Source organism: Mytilus edulis, chromosome 9, assembly GCF_963676685.1.
Source record: "Mytilus edulis chromosome 9, xbMytEdul2.2, whole genome shotgun sequence".
Lineage (NCBI taxonomy): Eukaryota > Metazoa > Mollusca > Bivalvia > Mytilida > Mytilidae > Mytilus > Mytilus edulis.
Window position 1 is genome coordinate 30,475,561 of NC_092352.1, and position 11,441 is coordinate 30,487,001.

At 29.2% G+C, this 11,441-nt stretch overlaps 1 protein-coding gene across 1 annotated transcript; it reads right to left on the reverse strand.

Moving 5' to 3' along the window:
* Window positions 1-472: 472 nt before the first annotated feature.
* Window positions 473-5,937, reverse strand: LOC139488075 (pituitary homeobox x-like). Its single transcript, XM_071273421.1, has 3 exons — window positions 5,422-5,937; window positions 2,707-2,912; window positions 473-1,471 (listed from the first exon to the last, which is right to left on the reverse strand). The coding sequence occupies exons 1-3, from the start codon at window positions 5,621-5,623 to the stop codon at window positions 944-946; spliced, it is 936 nt and encodes a 311-aa protein (XP_071129522.1). The 5' UTR covers window positions 5,624-5,937; the 3' UTR covers window positions 473-943.
* Window positions 5,938-11,441: the final 5,504 nt, after the last annotated feature.

Genomic DNA, 11,441 nt, shown 5'->3' on the forward strand with positions numbered 1-11,441 from the left:
GAAACAGTATAGATATCGACCTGTAGTTATGTAGTTGTAATTTGTTTTGTTGGTTTGCTGTCTCATTCACATAAATAAAACATCACATTCTATTTTTAAATGTCGGACTATAATAAATATGCATGCAGTCATTATTCAATATCTTGTATTTCTGTTTACTCATATACCAAATCTGCTACAGACATTAGGGAAAGTGTACATAATGAAAAACAAAAACACTATTAAGGAAAAATACAGTGCTTCAAAACTTTAAACAAAATTTCTTATGTTTTTTTGTGTTTTTTGTTTTGTTTTTGTTTTTTGTTTTTTTAGGAGGCGTTGTAATTTTACAACTGTGTTCTATCGAGTTTATTTTGTTTGAATGAAAACTTTGTTATAAATCCAATGGACAAATAAAATACAACAAGAGAATGCGTGGAAAAAATCGTGGAATAATCTATCTCATTTGGGCAAATGAAAACTGAAAATTCAATTTAATATATTTTTGATATTTTATTATGAACAACATATTTCAAAGAATTTAGATATTTTATCCAAATTCTCAAGTTTATATTGTAGTTACTGCGAGAGAGCAGCAAAAGCACTATGATAGATGAAATGTTGCAAACATATTGCTCTTGGACTAGACTAGACATTTTACTCTATATCATATTAACAAAACAATAAATATGTGTATACATGTAGTTCTAACAACTGCTGTTTACACGTGTTGTCAACATATATATACATTTTGTTCATACATCGAATGCACATGTCTCCAAAATACAGTCATTTCATGTACTATCATTCCGACAAACCAATCTTACATCTATTACTGGCAGTGTCTTAGTTAATCGTGGCAAGATACGCAAGGAACCAGTTCTTTGTCCATCTACTGATAGTCTTGATGTGTAAACCGAAGATCCAGTTCATGTCAATTGTATATATTTCAATGTTATATTTATCAAACGACACTTCCATTTCCTACAGTTGCATATTGACATGCAGACAATGATGGCTGTCGTGGAGGATAACCAAATGTCGAATGTTGTTTAGCTCGAAGTCTAAGAGAAGCGATACTACTTGAACACTGGTCTCTATTTGCTGTGTATAAATACTGGGCACCGGGAGGGCCATATGGACACGGTGTTCCAGTGGCACCCATATTCGTTGGTACATTTTGAACATTTTGCACCATAGCATTGCTGATACTGTTTGACATGCTGGATGGCGAAGAGAAACACATTGGCTGTGTAGAAACTACGGAAGACAAATGAGGATTAACAGAGTTCAGTCCCCATGGAAATGATTTTGCGCCTAGTGGGCTGGGAACTTTTGTAGCCCAGTAATTTGGATTCGTGTATCCATTGTAGATAGAATCGTCAAAAGGTGTCTGCATAAGTCCTGTGAATTGAGATCCGAATCCAGTTTTGAAAGTATCAATGTTCCTTTCCCTTTTTCTCCATTTTGCTCTCCTGTTCTTGAACCAGACCTACAATTTAAGAATAAATATTGAATGTCATAGAATTCTGTCAACAAAATAAATTTGCTAATTACATGTTAATGGATATGTCCAGTCTATGTCAGACATATAAAAAGATAAAATTTTTATATCAGTTAAACATTTATCTGTAGAAAATTCAATATCGGTTTGAAAACGTCATATGTTGTTTGAATAGTGACCATTATATAAGGGAAGTCTGTTTGGAAACGGTTGAGATCTCCTACTTTATTAAATCATAAACTTGGATATTAGCTATTAATTCTCCGTAAGAAATTTATAAAAATTTATTGTGTAAATTTACAGTCAATTTAGAAAACTAATTAAGCTTTATAAAGGATAGCTACTGTATATCAAGCTTATTAGCACAGATAAGTGGTATATTGTTCAAATCAAATATTAAAACTCCCATATTAATAAATTATTATCAAGTATCATATAGTAAGTGAGTGAAAAGTTTTCAATTTTTTATGTGTCATGTTTTCATGCAGCCACTCTAAAATATTACTAAAAATCAAGTTTTAAAATCAGAAATTATATAAATAATTCATATTTCTTTGGAGTGTAATTCAAAGAACAATTTCAGGAGGAAAATGAACTCCCGAAAACAGTGAAATCGTATAAAACAGCTCAAATTTCTGTATCTTGATCAAATCTGACAGAAAGCTGCGGTAACAAATTAGGGGTGGGAAGTTTAACATGGCACTTGAAAACTATCCGTTATAATGTGATAAAATTTATTGTATAAACTTCTCACCCCCTCCTATCAATGCATTTGAATGCTGATAACTTTTCTAACACCTTATGTAATTATTTGTGTATCTTAAATCAAATACATCAAGATAAACTGATACGGTTATTAGCAAATTACAAAACGTGTCAGATTGAACAGATTTCTGGATAGGAAAATCATAAGTCATCAACTATTAACTGTAATTTGTTGTTTCTTTGCAATAAATACTACAAGAATTACAGATAAAAACCTGTCTTGAAATTCCCCAATTTTTTCCTATATTATGATAGAAACAATTTGTAAATGTTAAAATATTTCGAATAATAATACGCGCCTGTGAAAATTTTGTTGGTTAAGACATAACACAAAATGTGAAAAGTAGTTTTATGAGACCTCGCAGAACCCTAAAATACTTTTCAATTTCTTATTTTATATTACTGAAATATGCTATATATAATTAATATAATATTATATGACTATAAAGAAAACTTACTCTGACTCGTGCTTCCGTTAAGTTGGTCCAGGCAGATATTTCCTCTCTGGTAGCCATGTCTGGATAACGATTCCTGGCGAAGGTTGCTTCTAGTTCTTGTAATTGCTGACTAGTAAAATGGGTTCTCTGTCGTCGCTGTCTCTTTTTCTTTTTGTCATCCTCCGATCCGCTATCTTCGCATTTCAACTTGGAACTATCAAGAGATTCTGTTGGAAGAAGAAGAAAAAAAATAATGGATGTGTTCAATGTTTTAATTATGAATATAAGATGCATTTAACAAAAGTCGTTACAAAGATTGGTTTTATATAAAGGTGGTATGTAAAGATATGCCTGTCTTGTTCTAAAAGATTGTATAAATATGTTTCATGTCTAGAAATATATATTATATTTAACTTGTTATCGCTTTTTAAAAGTGTTCGACACTTCCAAAAGAAAAAAAACAGGAACATGCATGAGCAAATATTTACATCAGAATACTTCGAAAATTTACAAATTCAAACATTTTGTAATTTAATGTATTTTCGGTCAAATCGAATAACAGAATAAAACAAAGTTCATTTAACACTTAAGTAATCCGTTTTAATTTGAAGATAAAGTAAATTTATTTAAAGGGTTTATAGTTTTATTTAAGAATTTGAAGAACAAAATTCAATTCATACGCCTATAAATCATTCTTATTAAATAGAATTAAATAATTTACTACATTTGAAAGTTTTAACTAAATAGAGATTGTTTAAAATTCCACACATTTAAACACAACAAAACACATAGTTAATAGTTCATTTACATAAATTATTTGAAAACCCCATTTAAATTATGTGTAAACTATGGGATAAAAAGACACATATATTTGACATGCAATTGAGACGGACTGATACTCCAATAGCAAATTAGTCAGTGACATTAATTGTAATTGAAACGTAATTCAATAACATTAATATCATATTCTACATAATTCCGATACTTGAAAAAGACTGACATTGCTAAAATAAAATACATAAGAACAATTTGGACCAAAAATCGTGATCTCAATAACTAACAGATAGGGCAAAGCTATCATACTCTGACATTAATAATGAAAACAAACGAATTTCACCAATTTTCAAGAGTTTATTTTATTCCTCTTCGTTAGATTTAATTCAGAGATATGTACACTTAAAAGTAATATACTATGAACCCGGGCGCCTTTACTATTCATCGACATAGGAATTTATGGAGGCAAGTGGCTTTTCTAAAAAGTACTTGTCAAAAAGATCTAACCCTACTGCGACACTACTTGAGTAATTTGATGTAAATTTAAATATCTTTGAAAAACTTTCTTCTTAATTGCAACATGCAGACTTTAGCATGATACATTAAAATATAGAACATTTAAACTTGTGAAGAGTTCTTCATGAAAAGATAAATTGTCACCCATGGATGTAGGAAATAAGTTATAATGCTAAATAGTGGGCAAGACAGTCTAAATCAGCCGCATGCAAGAAATTCATTTAAGCACTTTTACAATTATTTAAAATGTGTTTCTAGACGGGATTTGCATTTAGAATCAAAATAAAAACATTGTACAACATGAACACCGTTGCTTTTTTTAGTTTTACCACCATTAAAATTAATAAAGATCGATGTTAATCGCCATTTGTAGGTGTCATGTTACTCGACAGAGCTGGTTAAATCTATTAAGAAGTCAGCTACCTTTCATAAACTTAACCTTTTCTATTGTGTCAGCATGAATGCTATGTTTTTATCTTTAACCTTTTTAATTATAAATTATATGTGGTCGAATAAAACACACACAGTATAACCATGCATGCAAATAACTTTGTTGTGTAAAGTTTAATTGTTTAGTTACTATAATAAATTATGTTTCTTAATATTTGTAAAAATAAATTTTGTACTTGTTTTGAGTTTTTGTAACATATTTTAATTGTATAATTCAAAAGAAAAGAAAAAAGAACATGTTGTACGGGCTTAACCGTGTGAAATAAACCGCAAATTAGCTTCATTTAATAGAAATATTTATTCACTTGAAAGCATGGCACCAAAGAGCTACTGAGAATACACATATTCAACAGCATCTCAAACATACTTTAGTATGTAATAGTAAAATACCCCAAGAAAATAAAACGTCTGGGATAATGTTAAAATTAATAAAATTGAAGAGGCATACATTTAATATATTTTTACAATTATTCTTAAAATATTAATAAAATCATGCATTATTAATAGTAAGAGAAAAGTCGAACTAAAGTACTACATGGCACTGCAATAATAAATGAAACTTATTTTTCAGTAAGGAATTGACAAGCGTCATTCAAAAAGTCCTCTTGAAACGTACTTGACAAGACAAAGGTCACACTTATGTCTTTAAAATCCATCAAATTTTATTGCAAAAGACTCACAAGGACCGTGCTGTGCTTAGAGAGTCTGGTATTATATCTTGTTTAAATGATTTATTCCCCACTTAAAAAAGTAAAATCAAATAGCATGCATCAAAGTGTAAGAAGATAGAAATAATTTTCAAAGTTATATATTAAATATTTTTCACATACTATCTGAAATATTCTAATGTCTGAAAGTATTTTTATCATTATGCACAGCTATGTAAATTTATTTTCGATATTTTATTTTATTTTGCTCAAGAGGCGTTTATATTCTAATTTACGAAACTTTGAGCAATCTTATCAATTTATCTTAACATTATTTTAAGTTTCTTACCAGAATGGCCTTTATCCAAGGAACTTTCTGTCGAGCTCGGAGACTCCAGCATTGTAGCATGTGTGTTATGTGTACTGTGAGGTACAGTTAAAGACGATTCTGTGGAGCCTGTTGGTACTGTTTCTAAATGATGCATGGTCATCTTGGAATCTTGGTTATGAACACTGGCTACGAATTCTTCTAGTGATATATGTTCGCTCATAGAGTCCGTTTATTGTAATAAAAACACTATTGTCTTCTTATCCTCTCAGGACCAGAAATAACAATTTTAAAATATTTTGAATGAATGAAAATCACTTTTGGTAAGTATCTGTTTAAAGATAAAGTCCCATTGATCTCACTCCGACAGTATTATCTTGCTAGACTCTAATTCTCCTATCAAATTTCAACACTGTGGATCATACCATAATGTAACTGTAACAAAGTTTTAAACTGATAACTTTTAACTCCCCAATGTAAGAAAGATTTGTGAATATATAAAGACTGCTTATCAAACTTGATATAGCAAGAACCATATCAATCATGAATATATACCCCCTTGCTTCGCCTTATGGGCATGTGCTTGTTCGTGACGTCACAAATAGAAAAGCAATGGCTACTGTCTTTAGAAAGTAAGCCAGCCAATCCCTGAAGAGCCTTATTATCATTAGCCACGCGCTAATTTAAATATGAATCTCTAAGGGCATAATATTGAAGAATTCATGGAAGATTTGTTTATAATTTGATAATTCAGTTTCACTCAATAATTATCCTTCTTCACGTGTATTGAATTTTACGGATCATTGAAATTTTGTAATACTTTACATATTTTTATTTAAGATTTGGATAAAATTTACAATAAATATTATAATTATATTAAGTTATAATAACAAAATTAATGGTTTTGGATCAAATGGATTTATCTCTCATTCATGGAACACTAAAATAAATAAAATAAAGACAAACAAAAAAACAATATGATTTTATTCATGATGGTTGATTTTAATAAAAGGATCTGCGTTCATGAGATGAATTTATCATATAACTCGCTACAATTACTTTGGAGAACATTGTTAATTCATGTGCAAACACTGTAAATATATATTTTGTAAGTTGATTTGTTTTTTTTATTCTTATTATTTGTTGCAATTAAAATATTTTATATTTTTCTTCTTCGTTTTTTCAATACACAAGACCGTCTGCTTTTCCTAATTGTTTAATCCGTGTCATATGTAATTACAGAATTAACCATTATTAATATAATTTTCATATGATTTTAGCGGAACTTTAGATGCTATCAGCATGTCCACAGACTTAGTACACGTACTTAGTAAGTCTCACTAGACAGACTTTATAGCTGTTAGCACTTACAACTGTCACAAACCATTCAAATATTATAATGATAGGTGTTAAAATTTTATTATGAATTATTAGACCACTTCTCACTTTCTATATGCAAAAGTAAATTTAGCTTCCTCATGGGGAGCCGGTTTGATGAATCGGAAAAATACAAAAGATCTAAACACTCACATTAAAACATTAACAATTTATTCTTGAATAAATAAAAATTCAAAATTTCAGTTCGAAAGGAAAATAGAAATCTTTATAACATTGTACTTTATATTTCAAGTTAAAGTTTTCTAGTTTCTTTTTTAAGTTGTTTATGTTATCATGGATGCAGAAATTCTGTAACTTTTTTTTATTTTTGTCTTTGAACGTAATTTAGAATATGTATTATTAAAAAAAAAAATAATACTTTCAACCTTAAATGAATGAAATTATAAACCTAAATAACGAACGTTTTAGGAGGGGTCAATAATGTTATAAATTTTAATAGGAAAGGTTCTGTTGCAAGTGTTATAATAAATAATAGCAAAAAAAAAACCAAACACTTTTGTCAACGACGTTCATAAATGAACTTCTAACAATACAGTTGTAGAATGAAAATGAAAATGACAAAAATAATCCTGTAATTTTATGAAAGCAAAGCACGTGTGTAACACTATAAACAAATGCTATATTTTAATCACGAGGTTGTTTTTTTATTTTTATATTTTCATGGTAATACCAATGTCTTAATTTTAGAGATATATTACTACAATATCAGATTTTGATAACCTGTGAAGAATAGACATACAAAAATTGGCAGGAACAGAACTGGCAGTAGTGATTATATTTATTCGTAAAAATGGAACGTGAGCTTTTCAATGATAGATAAAGCTAAACCAAACCATGGGGTATATAACCAAAAACCTAAATATTGTGCGAAAAAAAACTCATTTTGATAAATGTGTCGTTATTTATTCAATTATTAAATCTTCCTCAATATTCTTCCTAAGTAAAACAATTTGTAGGATACAAAGTAATACTTTAAGTCTTGTTAATATCCGAAGGTGTCAAAAGGTATTTAGAAAATTCAATTTTGTCACATAATTTGATTGGAACATATCTAATAATGATCACCGTAGATAAAATGAAAAAGTCGTAATAATTAAAAAGTGTCAAAACAGAATAACAAGAGCCTTAATTCGCAGTGAAATGTTACGGATTAACATCCTAAGGTCACAGACACAGTAATAGTATTAACACTTCGTTACCATGTTAGGGCTAAGTGAATTTATCTTAACGAGAAGACGGACTAATTGCACTTATGGTCCATTTTGTACAAACAAAACCTTAATTTGTAGGTCAACAATTCAACAGGTAGCACGTATCGGGTCACTTCGACATTTACAAAATTTAGATAATCAAAAATCATAAAATGTTCATCTTCAATTTATATTAAGTATATTTTAAAGGCTTATTCCCGGATAATTTAAGCCATTATTTTTATTTTTCATATTTTAAACGCACTTGTTCATATTTTATACCGTTTCTTAACGAATTCTATGTATTTATACTTAATGTAGAAACAATTTATGAAATTTAAGTGCAGTTTATATTATTTTTGAAACATGGCTGTACGAAATGTTTATTCAAAGGCCAATTAGTAAGCATTTTTTACAACGGGACTATACGGATTTTTTTTTTATTTGACCTTTCTTCATTTTAAATTAAAACAAATATTATTTATTTATCTAAAATATTTTAATAAATCGTGTTCAACAAACATAAATACAAAGACAACAGACCAATTTGTTTTTCAATTCGAAGTGAACCGAAAGGTCTCATTCAATTTAGTTATTGGTTATTTAGCTGTTCTATCATCGTTCTTTGATTAAAAGTACCACAGTACTCAAATGAGAAAAAAACCCCAAGCAACACCAACTTAATATCATTGTTACATTTTATAATCATCTTAAATTAACAAAAGATTAATAACATTAATTCCTGTAATATATAAATATTTATTCATTCGCAGACAGCATCAACTGCAACAACTGACAACCATTATAATATATACATTTTGCTTATTGTTGAAGACCGTACGATGACCTATTATAGTTGTTAATTTCTATGTCATCTGGTCAGTTGTTGAGAGTTCATTGTCTCATTGGCATTTATGCCACACCTTCTTATTTTTATATAACACATTAAAACATTTGTAATTGTAATATAAAAAAGACAAGGCACATGGCAAAGAAAATTAAAATACTATTATATATTCAGTCTTTAATATGCAAACAAATTGTGATTCTGATAAAGATGCATCAGAGTAAAAATGATAATATAAAGTAATCTTGGGAGGTATCAATCAAAATAAAGAAACAAAATCATTGACACCCATACAATCCACCAAAGAATGGTCCAGTTTGTATTCTTCACCATTAATACCCGGATTAAGTCTATCAGACATTTAACTGTTTTCTTTTAATGCAAATGAGCAATGGACATCTGTCTTCATTTTTCTATAGGTGCGATACTGACCAGTTGTTTGACAACTTTTTCTTGTCAGTTTCATCAGCCGTCATTAAAATTACTCGCATGACGACTTTATCATGTAATGATTGACATGGTTGTTATAATGTTAGATAAAGTGTTAAAAGGGACATAACCTGTGATTATACCCGTAATAATTACCCGAGATTGATTATTCCCCTTGATTTAACTTCTTAAGACAAGTGTTGCTTAGTTTTCGATGCATTATCATTTTAATATAAGCTTCTGTGTCATTTTGATCATCTAAAGCTGACATCCACCCTGACAGTTTGCACTTAATTCAAACTTATCATCGGAGGAGAACACCCAGTTTCTAATTGGTAAAACTATTGTATCGTTATGAAGAATTAAATAATGTAGGAAAATATGTATATTTTGCTTAGAAAAAAAATCAGTCATTGTTCCTATTAATTATACATTTAAAATAACAATTAGATACTGATGCTGGTGTGCTGTAAGTATTTGTTATATTTTATAATAAATCTTTTGCTTACGAATAAAGCTATTATTATCATATTTACAGTTTTATAAAATGTATCAACTTACAGTTAAAATACTCCTTCTTCTCAACCATTAATTCAACATATCAAAACATTAAAACTATGTTTTTAAACATGTTTATTTACTTCATTTGGGTGTATATATTTTCATATTCATACATTTTTATTTATCTTATTTTTCTTATGTTATCACATCTAATATTTTGTTTTTAATTTCACTGTTACATTTGTACTTGCATAATTTTAAACTTTTATGAATATAAAGTATTTCATTATCAAAAACAGTTGAAATTGTACGCAACGTAAAGAATAAAGATGCATTTATAATCTAAAATAATATCTATATGCTACTGCACCACGTATGTTGTTGTGATAGACAGATTAGTTAAAACTAAATAAAAAAATCTTTCCATTTTACATTTTGTTTGAAAACTCAATTTTCTTATTTCAAGCACTTCTTCTACAACATTAACCGCTAACAGTGAACACGAATACTATTTTCAAAACTATAAATTCTCAATCTATAGAAATAAAGGGAATAATTAAAGAAAGACAAATTTATTTCATACAGGTTGAACAGATTGATACAAAGTTGTGATGGAATATTTAACGGACATCAATACTGTTATAAATTATGATGCGGTTCAAACATAACGGGACCTAGTGATCAATAATTTCCATGTAAATTAGCGGCGAGATAGTCTTGCCAGATGAACACTTTAAGTATCTATTTCTTATTATGCAAATTACCAACCCGACATCAAACACGAATAGAATAGGAACACTTGAAAACGACCGTGGACAATACTGGTACAAAGAGCTGTGTTCCTTGTAACGATGTTATAATGACGGCGTCTAATACTTTTGGAGAGAAGGTACTTGAGAATTTTATGGGTGACCATGTGCTGCTTCATTGTAAAAAACTGCTGTTGACATGAAACATGAAAAAGGTGGATAAGAATGACAATCTATATAACATATTTCTATGTAATTTTATTCAATTTTGACAAATTTGTAAAACCCCCCTATAGCTGTAAGTTACTATGCGAATTCTGCAACAGAACATTCAGTTTTTTAATTAAAAGTATATTCAGTAAAATAGCAGCCTTCTTCTGAAGATGCAAATAACATCATAAGTTCGTACGTCAGAAGGATGAGTACATCATCTATGCTGTTAGTCAGTATTCACACATTATACAAGACGAACCCCAGAATATGCAAGGAAAGTGCGACGCCCCCCCCCCACAAACAAAAGTACAAACAAACAAAATATATTACTTGTGAGACAGGCATACAGCTTCCTCCTCGCGTAATTGAAAAATTAAATATTTATGCATCCTTGGTTTTCATTTTTTTTACTATCGGAGTACCTGGTGAGGGTAAATTTAGAAAAGCTCTGTGGGTGCACCAACTGTAAAAAAAAAATGATATTTCTTATTTACCTATAGAAACAGAACTAAATAAAATTAAAAAAGGAAGAAAATATCATGTTCCAAAAACAATAACGAAAAAAATATAAATGACGAAAACGCAATGTATAGCCGCTCTCTTTGTATCGGACAGAAGAATAAAGAATATTGACTACTGAAGGCGCGAGCCAAGTGATATCAAAAGTTATGGAACTCTAATCTCTTTTATTTTTTGTTTGAAATCTAAAAATAT

Coding starts and splice junctions, on each gene's coding strand:
- LOC139488075 (XM_071273421.1), bottom strand. CDS start 5,623: ATGAGCGAACATATATCACTAGAAGAATTCGTAGCCAGTGTTCATAAC. Junction 2,913..5,421: donor CTTGGATAAAGGCCATTCTG/GTAAGAAACTTA, acceptor TTCTTCCAACAG/AATCTCTTGATAGTTCCAAG. Junction 1,472..2,706: donor TAACGGAAGCACGAGTCAGA/GTAAGTTTTCTT, acceptor CTTAAATTGTAG/GTCTGGTTCAAGAACAGGAG.